This window comes from Anguilla anguilla, chromosome 9, assembly GCF_013347855.1.
Source record: "Anguilla anguilla isolate fAngAng1 chromosome 9, fAngAng1.pri, whole genome shotgun sequence".
Classification (NCBI taxonomy): Eukaryota; Metazoa; Chordata; class Actinopteri; order Anguilliformes; family Anguillidae; genus Anguilla; species Anguilla anguilla.
In genome coordinates, this window is record NC_049209.1 from 43246129 (window position 1) to 43266546 (window position 20418).

The 20418-nt window shown below is 45.9% G+C and overlaps 1 protein-coding gene across 1 annotated transcript in view; it reads right to left on the minus strand.

The window, feature by feature from the left end:
- Positions 1 to 20418, minus strand: part of specc1 (sperm antigen with calponin homology and coiled-coil domains 1) — an 88774-nt gene that overhangs the window by 5647 nt on the left and 62709 nt on the right. Inside the window, 3 exon segments of the mRNA XM_035433229.1 lie at positions 822 to 881; positions 2894 to 3010; positions 19818 to 19920. Of these exon segments, the coding sequence (XP_035289120.1) occupies positions 822 to 881; positions 2894 to 3010; positions 19818 to 19920 (280 nt within the window).

The window sequence follows — 20418 nt, forward strand, 5'->3', positions numbered from 1 at the left end:
CCTCTCACTGTAAGCAGTAAAACAGCTTGCGCATGTCTATAAAACGTCTGTCCTATTCCTGCCGGGTAGCCTCTTGCCCGGTGCTTAAACAGATGAGTGATTGCTTTAGCAGGTCAGGATGCGCAGTTCAGCCATGGGGAATGTTTCCCCCTGTGTGCTGGTGTATCTCACCAGGGAGCCGGGACACACAGATTTTAAAGAGCTGTGAACGAGCCCGGTGCCCTGTTCTTACAGCATTAAAGTCCGTTCCCATGAACTCTGGAGTGTGAATGGAACGGGGATTGGCCCATCTGGACCGAGCCCAACCGCTCTACAGCGCATGTTTGCACAAAAACTGAGCAGCCCCTCTCCCAAACCGTGATGTCCTTTGCATGGGAGGTGTGAAGCTACAAACATGTCTTTTTGGAAACTGGAATCTTAAATATTTAAACATCTTAAAAAAAAAAAAAAAAAAGTGTTTACATTGGCCAAACATTGGGGAGCCGAAATCTGAATCGGTGACGAACACGTTCCTGTTTCTAAAATAAAGCTGCATCCAAGCTCATAACATTGTCAGGGCTTGATGAATACAAATGAGCATGCGCCATCAAGGTTTGGTCTTAATTATTGATAAACTCAGTCAATCGCGATTGGAACAAAAGCCGGAGATAACTCTGCCACCCCAGGGCGCTGTAGTTCCTCGTTATTTTTTCTTCACATACAAACTCTCGCCAAACAGAGTGTGCGAAGAAAAAGTGTAAAACTTGCATTTTCTTGTCAGTGAAGGTCACAGATAAACCCTGAGTAAATACAGGCCCATGTCTGCCTGTAGCAGGACTCACCAGGGAAGGCTTGATGCCCACACTCTCGGCTGCTTGAAAGGCCAGGGTTAAGTTCCTATTCTGTGGGGAGATAAACAGTTTGCATTAGAAATCAGGCGTGTGTCTCTGGCTGGTCCTGTTTCTGCAGCAGGCCAATACCGTCAGCCACCGATGAGTAACAAACATCTGACCGTGGCAAAGAAACCCAAGTTATTCCGAGGAGCTGTAAAGTTCCTGCACTGGTTAGGGAACACACGCTGTTTCAGAAGAGTGCCTATGGCAGCAGTGGACCTCCATTGCAATTTAATTGAAACCGCACTATACGAATAAATAAATAAATAATTCATAGAGCAGTCTTGCTTTGTTGTTTCGATGAAGAAACCTCAATACCCGTGAAGTAAGTACTGTGTCTTTGCACATCTCGCTGCATAAACACAGAGCCAAGGTTGCTGTGTTCGGATATCTTTTGCTCGCTTGCTGTCTGAATGCCTGTTCATGTCTGTCAAGCAACACAATAACACAATGGGATTTTATTCTTCATGCCATGCATAGAAATTTCTTAAATAATGTGGCTTAAGAGGGTAAATAATTCCTCTTAACATGAAAAACACCTAATTAAGAAAAATGAACAGCTTGTTAAACTTATCAGATTGCAATTGTGGTTGGAACGAAAACCAGCATACACAGTGGGCCCCCAGGACCGAGGTTGAGAACCACTGAACTACTGCAACCACCTCCTCACTGGTCTTCCTCACTGCCTCATCTACTGTACAACCTGCTCACCCTTGGCCACATCGCTCCCCTTCTAATCTCTTTCGATTGGCTGACAATATTGGCTTGAATTAAATTCAAACTGTTGGTGCTAACCTATTGGGCAGTTAAAGGAACCACTGTGTTGCAGCGTCAGCACACCAGCCAGGCCTCTGTGTTCTGTGCCTGGTACCTCCGCCTGGCACACCTAAACTTCCCAATCAGGTGTTCTGTCTGTTCTGGCCCCCCCGGTGGTGGAGATCCTACCCATCTTCTGAGACTCTTTTAACACTTATTGATTATAATGTTAGGGCCTTTTGTGCCCTCTTGGTGATATCAAACTTTTGTATTCCTGAAAGTAACACTGATGTTATTTACTTCTGTAAGTCACTCTGGAGACCAGAATGCCTGCAATGTTACACGTATAAATATCAGGCATGTCAAAACCAAACACATACAAAATGTATCTTTCTGTTCAACTGTAGAGTTAGCGAGCTGTTCAAATTAAAACATATACACCCGGTGGAAACTGGAATTAAAACTGAAGGTGTTAACTTCATTAAAAATCGTCTTTTACTTGAATTTGTTCCTAGCAGCAACTGCCCACTGATTGTTTTGAAACTTAAACCCCTTTTACTGTTGCTGCAGTTGAGCATGTTATTTCAATCATTTCCCACTGCTGCACATTAATTCTTTTAATAAATGAAGGTTTTTTTTATAACACTCCGTGATTTCTGATGCTTTTTTTTCACTTTTCCGTAATTTTCATCAACTTTGCCATGACTGCTCCATGACTTTAGCCAATATTTTCTCTGCAAACACCCAGCCTTATTCATGATTAATAAAATAAGTTCCACAAAGTAACGTTTCATAATTGAATATGGCATAAAGAACATATTACATAATAGTAAAAATTCTATCCAATCTCATATCATATTTCCACAAATCTCTTCTGCTGAGCTAGAATTACATCTCAGTGAGATTAAATGTCATTTCTGTTTCATGCACTTCTCCATCAACAGAAATAAAGGATGTCTGCTTATCCTCTGCATAAGGAAGTAAAACAGTGAGCTGTACAACTCCTCAACTCCTTTTGCACATACTCCATCTCTATAGGAATAATAACTGTGTATGTGCTTGTACATTGCAAGCCTCTAAGTGTGTGTGCGTGTGTGTGTGTGTGTGTTTGTGCGTGCGTGCGTGTATGTGTGTGTGTGATTGTGTGCGCGTGCATGTGTGTGTGTGTATGTGTGTGTGTGAGTATATGTGTGTGTGTGTGTGTGTGCATATGTGTGTGTATGTGTATGTGACTGTATGCATGTCAGGCAGCAGTGCTACTGTACCTTGTCCTGGCTGATGAGCTCCTGGTAGGGGATGTGCGCAGGCAGGTAGGTATGCAGGAGGGCACAGAACGCCAGGCCGTCACTCCAGCTACTGCTGAAGTTGGTCACGTCAATGTTCTGCAGGGAAGCAGAGGGAAACACGCAGGCCTGATAAGCAGCGCTCAGAGCTCATGAACCCCTTCTCCTTCTGAACTGGTCAAGCCACTGGATGGCAAACAGAGTGGATCGCTGTGTGGTGCTACTAGCTGCTAGCCGATAACAATGTTATCACAGGCAAACAACCGAAACGTAACTCTGCGATTTGTGTGGATACAATTTAAAGTTTGCAACGAAGAGACACTATTGCATGGGAATGCTGTTGCAATTGTAATAACAGTATTAATGTTAATAATTAATCATTTTGTGTGTGCTAAAGAACTGCTAAGCAACTAAAATGCAGTGCTCCTGATCACATTTGCTCATTGTTCTGAATTATCTATCCAGTTCTACTATGTGCATCCCCTTTGCAAGCACATGAATTGCAATCCCCAAACAACGTATTTTCGAGGATCCATGTGTTCCGTGTTTTGCTACAAATAAACATGCCTCTAGTAGAAAATTTGCAAAGAACAAAAATAACAAGAATAACAAGACTCGACAAGTGTGCAACTGAAAATGAAAGAAATTATATCTGCACACAGAAGTGGTCTACCCACTCAATATTCAGGGTCACATTTCCTATCCCACGAGTATTTTTCTAAAGGATTTCTTTAAGCTGACTAGATGAGAGGGTCTTCACTGACTGAATTAAATTTGGCTTGTGCACGACATGCATCTTAAGACTGCGCCTGTAGATATTTCACAATTACGGTGATCCCCCACCCAAAAGCACTGAAATAATTTTAAAATGAATAAATAAATAAATAAATAAATGAGCTAATGATGTTCCTTGCACTTCAACAAACACTTAATCAAGACAAAATTATGTCCAGATGATAAAATATGCACATATTCCACTTGAAAATGCATTCAGTGTCTGGTGCTTCCGAGTGGCTCAGTTGGTAAAGGCGCAGTTGTAATGAACACAAACAGCCTTATGAATTTAGGTATGAGCTTTGACCGAGACGCCAACAGAAGGTCACAGTTAGCCTAATTCCACAAGGGATAGGGTGGGTTGCAATTGGCTAGTGTCGTTTGGTTAATCCCGCTGACGTTCTTGTCAACTTCAGGACTACCATGTGATACCAGTGATCAGTGAGAGACTGACTTCCCTCCCTCATAGCTATTGGTTGTCCTGCAGAGCTGTAAAAAGTGAGCACAGGAGGAGTGCACACACTTCTAGGGATGTGATTCCACAGCCACAGTTGGCGACCACAAATTGAGGAGGAAAAACATTCTTTAAATGTTTTTTTGTAATGTTTATTTTGGGCCTTCCTTAATAAAATGGGTAAAAGTTATTTACAGCAATGTTAAATGTAGAATAATAAATAATGGTCCTCTTTCCAGGGATTTGGAACTATCCAGGGGAGTGAAACAAGGTGTATATATCTATTTTTGTCTTTATTCAGTCCAGACTTGTTTTTTAACTCTGTGAATAGAAAAACATTAATTTAATCAAGAATGGAAAACAAGATGAACATACTTGTACAGTGAATATGAATTTGGAGGTATACAATTACTGAATAAAAAAATATGAAATCTCTCTGAAATCATGGCTAGTAGGAAACTTTTGTTCAAATCCTAATTTGTAACAGGTTACTTAAATGACCCCATCCCTTGTTTATGGATGGCCTTTTTGCCTTTTTACAGCTTGATTTTATCCACTTTTAATGGTTTAAGAACATTAAACATGCTTTTTGAATTGTCTCAATTTCTAAACGAATCCATACAAAGCTGGTTACAATTCCAACAACATCCCACAGAAAAATATAGATGAAATATCTCAACAGATTATATGGTTCAATACAAATATAGTAATAGGTAATAAACCAATATTTATGAAACAAATGTTTGACAAAAGAATTATATTTGTGAATGATATTTCAAATGAAGAAGGTACGCTTATGTCATATAAAAATGAGCAAAGAGTGGACCGGTTGGTTGAATGCAGAGCTATAATCAAGTGCTAGCATCCCTGCCACAGAAATGGAAAAGGAAATGTGCTTCAGCTTCTAAGATATTAATGGCCTGCAGGCCCAACATAAACAACAATAAATTAAAATATAAACAGAAAGAAATGTATTGTTTTTACTTAAAAACCAAAGGTATATTTGATGAACCATATAAAATTCTATATAAATGGGACCAGCTGTTTGATATACTCCTCCCTGGGAATTTGATATATGGAATTATAAATAAAAGAACCATTGAATCCTTTATGAACATTTCAGCTAAATCTATTGTGGTTTCAGCCACAAAACAAATGTTAAACATGTGGGGTATTGAGCAATCTCCAAAGTGTCGATTTTGTCAGGGGACATAGAATCAGTATCATACATTTTTGGTACTGCTCCACAGTGGGACTTTCTGGACTCAAATCCAAACTTATAAAAAATATTGAGGCATAAATACACCTACAGATTGTTCTTACAGAGGATTTAAGAAATATTAACTAAATGGTTGCGAACACGATGACTATGATGAAAGACAGATTTGAGCATATGACTGTTTTGATCGAGCAATCAAGAGATCTGTCTTCTGAGTCAGTAAAGAAAAAAAAAAAGTTTTAAAACCAAAAGAGGAAATGCTTGTAAATGACACATTGATAGCATGGAAGACCACACAAGTAAATGCTCTCTATCTTTTCATATTGAATATTTCCTTCTGAAGTTCAGCACGTAAATAAGGGGCTGTTGTTTACGGCCCCCAAAACGACCCGCCCCTTGTCCCGTGAACGTATCAGAACGCACGTTCCTCACATGTTATCCCCCAGGGTTCCCCTCTGTGGCGGGACGCGCGGCGGGACGCGCGCCGCGCCGCGTACGCAGGAACAGCAGCGGGGTATTTTAGGAGCCCCCCCCCCCGCGTCCCCCGCGCGGGCACGTCAGGACCGCGAGCGCGCCCCCTCCAGCGGGATCGCGGCCCCAGGCCATGATGTGACAGAGGGGCCCCTCTCTGTGACCCGACTTCACTCTCGCGGTCCCCGCTGGACCATTTCCTGTGTCCCTCCGAGTCCCTCACATGTGCTGCCAGAATGTTGGGGATAGGAAACCCAGCCAGACACATTTCTCCTGTGAGGAGGGGGGGGGGGAGTAAGGGGGGCAGAAGTGGCCAGCCACCTCTGTGTTTCTTTTGATTTGCCATCAGCAGGGGTGCAACCAGGGGGCTGTAAAAGGGAAAGCTATGTGTGTGTGCGTGCGCGCTTCTGTGTGTTTCCTTGTGTGGGTGCGTGCTTCTGTGTGTGTGTGTGTCTATGTGTGCGTGCGTGCACGCTTGTGTGTGTGTATGTGTGTGTGCGTAATTCTGTGTATGTGTGCGTGTGTGTGTGCTTGTGTGTAGGTGTGTGTGCATGAGTGTGTGTGTGTGTGTGTGTGTGTGTAGGTGTGTGTGCGTGCTTGTCTGTCATCACTTCTCCCGCTCCCAATGGAATATGGGGGCCAGGCAAACTGACGAAACAAAAGCTTATGATCGCCCTGTTTACTCTTGTGCAGGCTGCCAATCTGGTTAGGAGGAATGAATCTCCTCCCACTGCAGAACCACTGGAACCTCTCCACTGGAAGACCAACCCATGAGCAGAACCACTGTCGGAGGGGCGAAAGGTCCCAGTGCAGCTCAATTGTGTTTTTCTTCCCATTGTGGAGTTTTTTTTTTTTTTACCTCACTCTCTGGGGATTCAGGCCTGGATTTTTTGCCCAATTTTCTTCCGTATTCCCGCTGCAAGGTGTCTTTGTGACAGCGTCTCTATCGAAAGCGCTACATGAATAAAATCGAAAAAAGGAAAAAACGGGGCCTTCGCTTCGGGAGACTGTGACCGCGACGACGGGCCATCTGTGTGCACAGCGGGCGTGTCTGACATCACTTTAAAAGGCCCTCTGTGACAACCTGCAAAAACAAAGGCCTCAGAGGGAGAGCCCTCGGAGTTCACGTTCCCATTGAGAGGGGGGGGGGAAACATCCCGAACAGAGGCGGGGCGGGGACATCTATCGAAGGATAACTGGCCTGGAGTACGGTCACAGCTGGAGGTGCGACTCCGACGGGCACTTCCGTAAACAGCCGCAGCTCACGAGGGAAATCGTCTTCGTCTCGCGGTTATTTTTCACAGAAGGGCCATTTCCCTGTTCCAGCTCACTTATTCCGTCATAAACCGATCACCGTTAGTCAGTTTCTTCCCTCGGTGTGGAATTTCCCCCGGTCTCCTAATGCCAGAGAAACAGACCGGTGCTCTCGGCTGAAAAAAAAAAAATCCACCAGCAGCTGAACGGTTAAAGGATGACATCAGAGGCCCAGAGAGGCAGCGTGTCTGCCAATGACTCACAGTGAGAACCAGCTCCATTGTGATACTGTAAAGATGAGAGACCAAAGAGACGGAAGGGTGCTACAGGCCCCCCGCCCCACCCTCTGCCAGCCCCCCCCCCGTGGAGCAGGCCCATAAATTAGGGCAGCAGAGGAAGAGAAGGACCCACAGCACAGTGCGCAATGCAACATCCACTCTGACAGAGTGCATTTTACACTAGTAGAGGAACCTTGTAGCCAGTGTGGACTCTACACTGTTAGAGCTGAACTAAAACAAATGTTCTTGTTTTGTCCTTTTGTCCAACGTGTTACTGAAACAGTCAATCAACAGCACAGTCACTGAAGCTCATTCGAGTGGCCCTTCTTGGATAAAACCAGAAGGCCTTTTTGCATAATTCATTCATGACTCTTTACACACCTGGCATAAGCACCCTAATTTATGAAAAGGGCCAAAACAAGTCATAGAAAAACATGGTAGACGTTTTTTTAAAGTTGAGTTAATCATTATGATTATAAGTTAATCATGTTGATTAATCTTGATTGTAGTATGGGAAACTGATGATACTGGTCTATTTTTTTGCACAATGGGACACTCTTGGATAAACATTAATGCTTAATGACTATCTTTCTCCCACAGGATAAGCACTCAGCATTGTTTAAGGGCTAATTTAAGCTCATTTTAATAGTTAGACAAAAGTATAATCTCCACTCTCGTACAGAGTAGGCTAATTAGTAATTATACAGATACTTTTGAGCCAAAACTTCCTTCAGAAATAGTTTTTGTGTTTCTTGTGTTTCTCTCACAGTAGGCTAATCCATCAAGAGCACTGCACAGATTGTTAAAATGGCTGGTAAATTAGTGATAAAATAAAAAACAGTTCATTGGCAATTAACTTATGGCAAAAATTCAGCAGTGGATCTAAAAATTAGATGAAATGAAGAGACCTCCAGCGCCGTTTCACAGATGATTCATGGCTTTTGAGTCTTGGGGGAAAGACAGAGACCTGCACAGTCATGCATCAGGGCATTCTCCACATGCCACGGCTGAGCGGGCCAGCTTCGACCTGATTCCACGGCAACGGCGTGCGACGGATCTGCACTGCGCACTGCTCAGTTTCGGGCTGTGCTGCATGTGCACGGGTGGCGGTGGCGTGAGGGTGGGGAGGGGGTTGGTTTTTGGGGGTGCGGGGGGAGCAGCTGCTCGGGAGTGATGCTGATACGTTCTGGTGGGCCTGGACTTGGGGGGGGTGGGGGGGGGGGGGGGTGGGAACTGTGCGCGCTAAAACAACAGCAGCCAGGACCAGCAATGGGACCGAACTCTCAAAAGGCAAACAGAGCGGCGAGCGACAGGAAACGCCTGGTCGCCCGTAGCAACCGAGCCCGAGAGAAGCAGAGCTCACTGCTTTCTTCGTTTCTTTGGGAGCGTTCTCCCTTTGTGTGGTCTGTGAATCGCCTCAACAACAACTAAGCATGGCCGTTTCCCTGCCTTGCCGGGAGGCTACATTAAAAAAACATCACCATACGCCCAGGGCCATTACTGCACATTACAAAATTTCACTACCACCACAGACTTTAATTGGACCGAGTTCTGTTTAAAAGCTCAAACCATCAGTGAGCGTCATTTCGGAAGGCACTTGCGGTAGTTAATCGAAGAAATAAAAGAATGAAAATGGCTGTTTGGTCGGATGTATTATGTCAAAAGTGTGCATAAAACGACCCCGTAAGTCTCCTCGCTGGCTCAATCAATAAAGGCACAAGCCTCAACAGCACATTACAGTTGAATTGACCGTCATAGGGTCGCACTACTTGTTCGGCCAAATCACTTGGATACCATATTGCGCAGCAGAATTTTCAACAGTGCATGTCGCTCCAAAACCATACGTTACGCGTGTCAAATTTGGCAGGTAGACTTTGGCAGGCAATGCCTAATGCCTCTTTAAAACTGAATGGGCTCATAGGTGTGGCGGCCATGTGGGGAATATATGAAAATGCCTCCTTACTACAAATTTTTTCAGACTTTAGAAGCATTCGGGAGTCATTCCAGGCACATTCTTTTAAGAGAAAATAAAGCTTCATCCATCCTTATCTCATTTTCTTTGGCTTTGATCTTGCAATGTTGCTGTACATGTTCAGCTATTTGTTATTGCTGGCTGGTCAAGTGGTGCAAACATCCGAAAGTTTCCCCAAACACCGCTAAAGTTTCAAGTGTTGAAAAAAAGTTTAGAAAATAAAATGTTATTTATCTTCTTTCACTCTTCCAAATGATTATTTCATAAACTTTACTCTTTTCGTTATAAGCTCCAGAATCCCAGGTCTTCTCACGCCATGTTCAACCCTCTGCATCAGTGGTAACCAACCCTGTTCCTGGAGAACTACCATCCTGTAAGTTTTCACTCCAACCCTAACAAAGCACATCTCATTCAACAGCTAGAGACTTGCTGCTAGATTAGTAGAATCAGGTGTGCCAAATTAGGGTGGAAATGAAAACCTACAGGATGGTAGATCTCCAGGAACACGGTTGGCTACTACTGCTATACAGTCTGTGTCTATGCACCGGCACAGTTGGTCTAAGTCTGGGTTGAGATTTAGCCCTCTCTTTGGCTCTGTTCTCAGTCCCCACGTGTCCAGTTCCATTATATTAAGTGGCCATAAAAAGCGATTCCTATTAGAATTCCATTTTCGAGTCCCCCTCCTGGTGATAAATGCACTCCCAAAAACATCCCTGCCTGGAAATCCACTTCCATCCTCTCGGCGCTATAAACCCTGATGGCGTTCCCACTTTATCACGTTACCAGACGGCTACTTCCCCTCCAGAGGCCGGCGGTGAGAGGGGACCGAGCTCTCTCAGCCGAACCCACAGGCCGTTTCGGAGGACGAAGCGCGGAGGAAAGGGGCGGCGGCCTCCCGGCGACGGACGCACAGGCAGACGGGGCCCTCTGTGGGAGACTACACGGGGGCCCGCGCTGACCGCTCAGCTTCCAGCCCTCCGCGTGCGTCTCTCCCCCCTCGCAAGCAGGAGGGGAACCGGGGCGCAGTTTCAGGGTGCGGAGCGAAATCAGACACCGCATCAACTGAGAGAGGAGGGGGGGGGGGAGACGGCCCCCTCGGGCTGAGTCACGCCAAAGGCACGTCCAGTCAGCTCTCCCCCGAAACAAAATAGGGAACTGTTAACAATCGTTGGGAACCCAACAACTGTCTGGTTATCAGACAATCGCTTTTCCATATACAATCTCTTTAGTGCAAACGAAAGGACATGCTTGTCAGTTTACCATCGGACGTGTGTGTGAAAGGGATTATGAAAGAAAAAAAAAACCCCATGAGGAATTAACATATCCCCCCCCCCCCCACCCCCCCCCATGCAGAGAGACCTTTTGCTGGGTCACATGAGAACAGCTGTGTTTCACAACCCGCATTGCAGTGATTGTTTCATCGTACAAAACCACAAATCTCTCAAAACTTCCAGCCACAGGTCAGCTGGGGTGCTGCCACAGCTTTTGCTACAAATGCAATCCATGCACACGTTCATCAGCAATCCTGTCGTAAATGGAATTTAATTACAGGATACAGTATATACAGACTCACGCATGCAGTACTGTATATGCTTTGTTGTGTAAGATCGCCACTGGGTGCTCCAGAGGATAAATAACCGAAGAACAACACATTACACGAAGGCACTCTTTGAAAATGGGAACAAAAGACCAATCAAAAAAAAGGACGTAACAAAGTATGTCAAAATATCAGAAAATTGCGCAAGACGGCAAATAGAGTTCACTTCCAAGAAGGTCCAAAGCACTCTGCGGAAAGTAATAAAAGAGGAAATGGAAAAATAATTAAAAGCCTTTATCAATTAAGACTTTTTAATTATTTTTCCATTTCCTGCTTTATTACTTGCTGTAGAGTGCTTTGGACCTTCTTGAAACTAAGCCCTATTTGTCAAATTTTACAGGTGTGAGATGCAGGGAAGTGGTTGCGTAGGCAGTAGGCAGTGAATGTGCGTGTCAAATATATCACACTTCTGCAAACTGCCCCCTGAATATGAGAACCGTGTTCAGGCTGACACAGAAGCCGGAACACAGCGTGGAGTCCTGCACAACAGCGGGCCTGTCTGCGTTTGACCACACGGTAAAATATCCAGTGTTAATTCGACTCTAACAACAGGGACCATGTGTGCTCTGTAAGAGCTGCTTAGAGGTGTGCAGTCTTGATTTGAATGCTATTTGCACCTTGAACCGGAATATAGCCTCTGGGAGGGAGATGCGGCAGTTCCAGTAAACACCGTCATTTACCGCAAGGAGAGAGAGAGAGAGAGAGCGCACCCGCACCAGCACGAAATCAAATAAACGAACAGCTTCACCCTTCCGCCTCACGGGTTCCGGGCGAAAACAATAAACTAAAACATCAAACTAAAATGACAAAGACAAAAGAAGTTTAAGAATCACAACATGCTTAGCCTACCTGTTCCTTCCTCCTCGTCTGTAATAAGCCCTGTAAGATATGCGTACACACATTGGCCTAGTTTCAATCAAAATTCAACCCCTAACTTTAGTTTATAACTATTAAGTGTTGGTTTGGTGAGTTCACCAGTCAACAAATTAACTTTCCAGGCTGTGTCTGCAAAGGACAAAAGCAAGGTTTGCAGTCTAAATGTAGGGCAGAGGTTCACTGAATACAAACCAGCCTCTTCCTCTCTGAGCACACACACTTGCAGGTGCACTTTGCCATCGAGGGCCTGCATTCATAAAGCATGTGATCCTAGAACTGATCCTAGACCAGCGCTCTTATGAATACAAACCCAGGTGTCCCTGGATTCTTCACTGGAGCCTGTGCAGCTTGGGCCCTGGTCGCCATAGTGTCGCCATGGCGACCCACCCTGTGTTAATGCTACATTGATCTTTGTGAATTTTTCCCAGGACTGATTTCCCGCCGTCTGACCTGGAGGTGGGGGTGGGGGGGTGGGGGGTAGTGGGTGCAGGCAAGGGCCACGCAGAATGTGCGTCCTCACTGTTTGAAGCACACATCCTGGCCCCCTCTGTTGTCAACATGGTGACACAGGGTTGAAGCCCCCCCCCCCCCCCCAACCATCACCACCGCCCCTCCCACTTCCTCAAACCACTGGGGGTCTAGATGGCCCTCCTCAGCCCCGTTTGTGTTCGCTTCACAGAGAGAATCTGAAAGCAAAACAGACCTGGGCGGATGTGTTCTCACCACAGATAGAGCCAGCTGAATCATCCAATGAATGAATGCCTCTCAGGTTGTTTGCTTTCCTCATTGTTTTCAGCTAGCGAAAACATTGTTTTTCTGGTCAACAGCAAAACTAGATGACTCAAATAAGCACATCAAAGTGGGTATAAAAATACAAGGGAAGCCAAAGCATGCTAATTTGCTATTTACAGATTTTTGAATCTTTTAATGTTTGAAATGATAAGCATCCTTTGATGGGGATTTCATGGTGACACTGCATGGAAGTCCTAAACAGATGGAGACTATCAGTGGGGACTGCACTGAGTAGATCTATCTGGTGTATCTATCAAACTTTTGGAAACTGCCACACTCCAACTATTGTGTCAGTAACTATATAAAATATATAGTCTATGGACTAAATTGAAGCCTCAATCTTCTTTTTAATTCAGGGGTAACGTTTGCCAACTACGTAAGTTTGGATGGATGCCATTTTTAAAAAGTGATATAATGTGGCTCTGTTAAAATCATACAGGACGCCACATTTTGTTCCAGTCTATTAATATTTTTCACTGCATGCCATTCATTTTGACACCTGCCTTTTGTATGAAGTCTTTATTTAAAAGATTATGAAAACGGCAATTTAACATTTTGCACGGCTGGCTGGATTCAGGCGGGTTGCCATTTTTTCTTTCTTTTCTTTTTTTTTTCTTCGTAATTTCCATAATCACCATTTAATTTGCTGGAGAAATGCTGGCAGGGGCCACTGCCTTTCCCGGCTGACTCAAGCTGATGGGTTGCCAGGTCCACCGGGACTGACATAGCACATTTATTGCGTGATGTCTCGCATGCAAAGATCCTGGAGTCTGAAGAAAGGCCTAGGAGCGAATCGATTGCACTGTCAGCACGGGGGAGAGGAAAACTCATCAGGAAGGTGTCATAAACCCATCAGCTGTCGTTCAGTCGCTAGCACACCTGGATGCAGTGCAATTTGGTTCAGAGACTCTGATATATGGATGAGGCTCAGCGCTTCTCTGTCCCTTCAGCTTTTGGTGAACATCCCATAACCTGATCTCCCCCTTCCCCCCCCCCCCCCTCCCTTGTACAGAAGGGCTGCGCGGTTGCTCGGCGCACATCAGCATCGCCGTGGCAACAACACGGCCACCTGAGGGTACGCTCGTCAATCTCCCCCCGTTGTTTACCGCGGCGCTCCTCGTCCCCGGGACCCACGCGCGGGCGGATCGACGGGTCGGAGCCCCGCGGGCCGCCGCGAAACCCCGCGTGCGAGCCGGCGCCCGCGTTGCCCCCGGCTACCGCTGTCGCGGGCGAGAGGCTTTTCCCGTTTGAGAGGCCGGCTCATCGATTCCGGTAACCGGATTATTGGGATGGCATGCGACTCCAAATGAGGCGGAGATTAATTAAGGTTAAGCCTGCCCTGAACAGGGCTCACGGCCTGCGGGGTGGGGGGAGGAGGGTGGGGGCAGCTCATAATAACAGCATCAGTATTCATTAGGCTGGCCATCCCAACCGACTCTTACGCCTGCTCTAGACAGACCTGTGGACTTCATAGCAGGTCTGACACTCTGTGCAATCACTGTAATAACCGCTCTCTCTCTAGCAGGTGGCAGTCATTGGTCCTACATAGCTATTACATAGTGGTTATTACAGTGTGATAGAGTAGCTAGAGTTGATCAGTAATTTAAGGGAATATCAGAACATTAAATACAGTACCATACAAAAACGTTTTGTAACGATATGATACAAGATATGATATATAATGTCCCATATGTTTAGCTTCATTAAAATAACCACGCATGGCTACATTTACATGGGGGCCAAGGCTATATTATAAGGCTATATGCTGTCTCATGATAACCTTTCTTTTGCTGCAAACAGAACATTTCTGATGATGCTATCTAAATGGCTTCGGTTGTGATGCAATTTTCTTTTTTATCTATATACAATCTTCTAAAAGTAAGCAGACATATCGTTATCAGTGAATCATCAGAATTTTCTGGTGACAATGTGGAGTGGAATTTTGTATGGTGAAACCATAATGAATACACAGAGGACATTCACTTGGACTTCAAAAATACATGTTCAATGACTTTAGTTTTACTTTTTTTTTCCCTTTTGAAAACCTTATTTGACATTCACCCCATGTCCAGCTACATTCAACCCTGCCGGTAACTGTACATTTAGACAACTGATATGCAAAATTTGATCTACACTATGTTGACTACTCATGGTGTACTGTTTGGTTAGGAGAGACAATGCAATTGAACCCATGTGTGAAGTTTTTTAAAAATTTGAACTGTTTCATAGGAAGAAGGGGTTGGCAGTGTATTATAAAAAAAGCAAGGAACTGGGCTTGTAACCTACAGTAAAGGTTACGGGTTTGATTCCCAAGCAGGACACTAAATTGCTTCAGTATATGTCCAGCTGTATAAATGGAGACTGTAAAACTTTGTATAAGTCACTCTGGATAAGAGGGATAAATGCAAGACATTTTAAAAAATGTAAAAAAAAAAAATGAATACTATGTACAATACGCGCTACAGAAGTTAGCTTGTTGCATAATCACAACACACAATCTTCAGGTTCATGTAAATGTGCAGAGTAAAATGTACGTTGTTAAGCGAACTCTTACAGAGTATATATGGTTCCTGTTGGACTCACATGTACTCTGTTAGAGTTGAATTAACACAGGAACCACATGCACTCTGTAAGAGTTTATTCTTATTTGTACAATGCACTGTGTAATGACAATTATCATTTTAGAGCCACAGAGACATACAGTGTGAGTGAGGATCAGCTTGATTGCATTTCTTATTGTACAATATGGTCCGCCACAGAGAAATGGTGGATGACAATAAACATGCATTTATTTTGATAGATTGCTAATAAAGCGAGAAAGAATGGAAAGCTACAGCAATATATCTTGCTGTGCAGTGCTGGTGACTGCCAAACAGGATATATTGTCCTCAGTTGCCGACAGAGTCCAGAGTGAACAATGCCTTGTAGTATTAGGGCGGGGGCATTTTTCATAAATGGTTGTCATTACAGTTTAATTAGTGTACAGTTGCACTAAAGGTCTCATTAGAGTGGAATTGCTGTATAATTAATGGCACCGAAATTATCCCCAAGACGCTCGTGAAGAAGTGATGTCTGAAAATCTACCCAACATGGCTCCATTTAGGCTGATGAGTAGAATATATGAGCCTGTTTCCCGTCATCGTGTTTAAACGTGAGGAGCGAAAAGGCTTGGCTAATACTTACCCCTAGGGCTTAAAAACTTAGCCAGTCTAGTGATCCACCCACCCAATGTGTCATGTGTAGTGTATTTCCTGAAGAGGAAATACACTACATATGACCAAAAGTATGTGGACACGCCTTGGTCTGGGGCTGTTTTTCATGGTTTGGGCTTGGCCCCTTAGATCCAGTGAAGTCAAATCTTAATGCTACAGCATAAAATCACATTCTAGATGATTATGTGCATCCCCAGTAGTTTGGGGAAGGTCCTTTCCTGTTTCAGCATGACAGTGCCCCCCGGGCACACAGTGAGGTCCATATCGAAATGGTTTGGTCAAGAACGATGTGGTTGGAAAGCCAAATGCGAGCCCGGCCTAATTACCCAATCAGTGCCCGACCTCACTAATGGTCTTCTGGCTGAATGGAAGCAAATCCCTCCAGCAATGCTCCAACATCGAGTATAAAGCCTTCCCAGAAGAGTAGAGGATGATATAGCAGCAGAGGGTGGACCAACTCCAAATTAACGCCCATAATTTTGGATGCGATATTGGATGTCAGGTGTCCATGTAGTGTCTTTTTGCCATGTAGTGTCTATTGCATAATATGTTTTCTTTTCTTTTCAAGTTGTCTGAGTTGATTATCCAAGCAGCAGAGAGATGATAGGCGCAAACACCCCTTCTCCTGTTATGGTAACTAACAGCCAATGGTATTCTCCTGCACTTCCATTACCTTAACTGTAACTGCATCTAATCAGCAAAGTGGAAACGGTGCCTGTGGCCTTGCAGGGCGTCTGCAGAAATTCCTTAAAAACAGAGCAGATACTTGAACCCATATTCATAACATTCAAAGTTCAGCTTCCACACCACTGCAGTCAAAAACCTTGCAGTTTGATGACTGCGGTGGTGTGGAGGCAGAACTTTGAATGTTACGAACCCATATTCATAACATTCAAAGTTCAGCCTCCACACCACTGCAGCCAAAAACCTTGCAGTCTGATGACTGATGCCTCAAAAATGCATTAAAGATCTGAGACGTAGGACATTTCTGTACTGCAGACAGAACAGTTTTTTAAACTCCTGTAGTTAAATAGAGAGTATGGAAGGAACACAAGAACTGGGTAACAGGTGAGTCTGAAGAGCCGCTGGTGACACTTCAGGGTACACCTCCCTGTCTTTTTGTAGAGCCACTGTAAGACAGGGCTGTCCAGTCCCAATCTTAATGAGCACTAGTCCTCCGAGCTTGCAAGGATGCTGTCCTGATGACAAAGACAACCCCACCGCCCCCCGCCCCCAAACAAGCCTGCCATGTCCGCCCTGACCTTTCACAGCTGATATTAAGCGCGATTGCAGGGCTTGTACTGAGAAGGTAACCGCCCACCCGCCCCCCCCCCCTCCTTGCGTGGCGAGGGGGGGGGGGGGGGCGGTGGGGGGGAGCCCGGGGGCATGTCTGTTCTCAGCTCGGCAGTCCTCCGCAGTCCCTGGCTCCTTAACAGCGACTGACTGCAGCCATGACTGCCCTGACTGCAGCCCTGACTGCAGCCCTGACTGCCCTGACAGCCCTGACTGCAGCCCTGACTGCAGCCCTGACTGCCCTGACAGCCCTGACTGCAGCCCTGACTGCCCCTGACTGCAGCCCTGACTGCCCTGACTGCAGCCCTGACAGCCCTGACTGCAGCCCTGACTGCCCTGACTGCAGCCCTGACTGCCCTGACTGCCCTGACTGCAGCCCTGACAGCCCTGACTGCAGCCCTGACTGCAGCCCTGACTGCCCTGACTGCAGCCCTGACTGCAGCCCTGACTGCCCTGACTGCCCTGACTGCAGCCCTGACTGCCCTGACTGCAGCCCTGACTGCAGCCCTGACTGCCCTGACTGCCCTGACTGCAGCCCTGACTGCCCCTGCCACTCTTCTGCAGCGGCCTGTCGCACTTTACACCGCTAACAGTTAGCCGGACGTGCTAAAGCACGATGCGTTTCCTACGAACAAAACTCTCCATTTCCATTCCTGAGCCTCTTATAAAAAAATGTCTTACCTTGCTTTTTAGTAACGGTTTAATTTCTCTATTTAGGTTGGATTTTGGACGTGGTAGTAGATGTGTAACCGCGAACGTGGGGCCTTTCAGACGTGGACATTGATTGGGGTGTAATCTGGTGCAATATATGTCTTGCTTTGAGAAATCTGAACATCAATGAATTCATCATGAACTTAGTCATATGCTCTATTTTACTCCATGAAAATAGTTATTTCCAGTTATTCCCAATTCAATCTACTCAATATTATATGGGCCCTTGAGATTAGCCTCTGTATCGTTTACACCCTTCCCATGTTTACCAAGAGCACTCCCACTCTTCCCTATCAATCTTGTATTATGTTGGGTAGGCTCACAGCAGGGAAAAAATCATAGCTTTACTGTGGAAATTCTCTAATCATTATTCACACTTCAATGAATTCTAAGCTTTTTGAAAACTGATTATATGGTGCGGTCAATAGAACACATTCATGGGGTTCATGTGAAAAATGTTAATGTCTATGTGACAGCAGCTCCTGAACTTAAAGAAAGTTCCACACCCAATGTATTTGTATTTCTTACTCTTAGCTGAAAACAATAAAATTTTGACAGCAAAAAACACCCTTGGCGCACACCAATTGGGCATCTAGGCCCACCATTCATGCTTATTTAGGCGGTGTGTTTCCATTAAGAACAATCGACATTGACAGCCAGTCTGCAAAGGAATCTGACTTTTCTTGGGCTTTGTGGGCAATTGGAAAATGTCACATAATAATATAATACACAAGAAGCTAATGATTCCAAATTTAAATCTCTGACTGTTAGCAAAAGCCTCTTAGGTCTTACGGGCATTCCACAGACTGAAGTGAATTATTATGTTTTCCAGCAGAACATGGAAGCGGATTACAAAAATCACCTTCATGCATAGAAAAAATAGTGTATATATAGCCCTGTGATGGATTGGTGACCTGTCCGGGTATATTCCTGCCTCTTGCCCAATGCATGCTGGGATAGGCTCCAGTCCCCCATGTGACCCTGACCTGGAATAAGGAGGTTAGATAATGGATGGATGGATGGATGGACATATATATGAATAGATGGGTGGGTCATTGGTTCATTATTGCCCCATCATTAAAAAGTATGAGAAAACTTTATGAAAGGACAACATTACTATGTCAAGTGGGGTAAAAGAGTAAAAGTCTGGATCTCTTCCAATTTGGTGGATAGCTGGAGCTATTTTTAGCTATTACCACTGTGGTTTAATCTGCCACACGGATTGAAGTCAAATCTTTGCAAATCCCTGACACGGAGATCGTTATTTAGCATAATGGCGTTTATTGTTATGCGAACGTGGAATGTGAAATTCGGCCTGCTCAGTTTCGCAGGCTGTGGGGAAAGTTCCCGGTAAGAGCCTTAGTGCTAATCAGCCTGCCCTCCGGACGCACGGCGCTTCTGAGAGCGTTGGTGCTAATCTGCGGGCTTTAGCATTGTTCTGCAAAGAGCCTCCAACACAAAGCAGGCGAGTGCAGGCTACTGAACACACAGGATGGGGCCTGCGCACGCACCAGGCTGTAACGGCAGCTGCCTATCGACCGGCCCGCCAGCGTGACGCCTGACGTGCGGCTTACGCCCCTGCAGACGGCTCGTTACCAGAGGTAGCATCCGAGCGCTGGCGCTAGCTTCCATTCTGAAGCATCGCAGTGGTCAGAGCGCGCATGTACTGTTAAGGGAGCACAGAGGCTGCTTTGCTGCTCTTATATTACAAACAATGCATCCAGCCTGTCGTGTTGCTGTCTGCGTAGCGGCACTGGTGTACCCACAGTAGCTTTCGGCGCAGCTGCGGTGTTATGAAGGCATTACTCGTGACGCACTTTGAAGAGTGCGTCGCTGTGACGTTCGTGCGTGTAGCCGGGGCGCTGTGCGGTAAAGCACCCCCACCCCCCCCACCACCCCCCCACCCCCTTCCGGTCCAGGTTCCAACTCCACGGACAATGGCGGGGACTGGAGCGGCCAGGCCAAGCGGGACCACCCCCCCACCCCCCCACCCCCCCCCTTACCGGATAGCCCTCTGTTTTCTTCTGGCACCACTTCAGAAGAGCGTTCCTCTTAGATCCTCCGTACTCCCGAGCCAGGGCGGCCAAGGGGTCTCTTCTTTCCACACTGAAACCAGGACAACGGGGAACGGTCACTCGCCACATCTGGAGCGCGGCTTCGCTACGAGCCGCCGCCGCCGCCGCGTGTTCCAGACCCTTCTTTTTTTCTCCTTCAGATTTCAGATGCCGACCCCCCCCCCCCTCCAACCCCTCCACCCCCTACCCTCACCCCCACCCGCTCTCTCTCCCCCAGGTCAGTTTCCGGCACGGACAGCCTGAACTTTAATTAAAGGGTCCCGGCGGTCATGGGAAGACAGGAGGAATGTTAGCCGCGGCTGATATGAGGAACGCTGACAGCACGCAGCCGGCCTGCTTCCTAATCTTCTCCGCCCCACCCCGCTGTGCCGCCCAGGAGCCAGACACCCCTGATTTAGGTTACTGGTTAAAGCCCAGCATCATAACAGCTTCATCAGACGAAGGACAAGAGAGAAACAGTTACATAATTTCAAACAGAAAAGCTTCCATAGTGTTCAAAGTACAAAGCGCAGATATATTCAATCGGAAT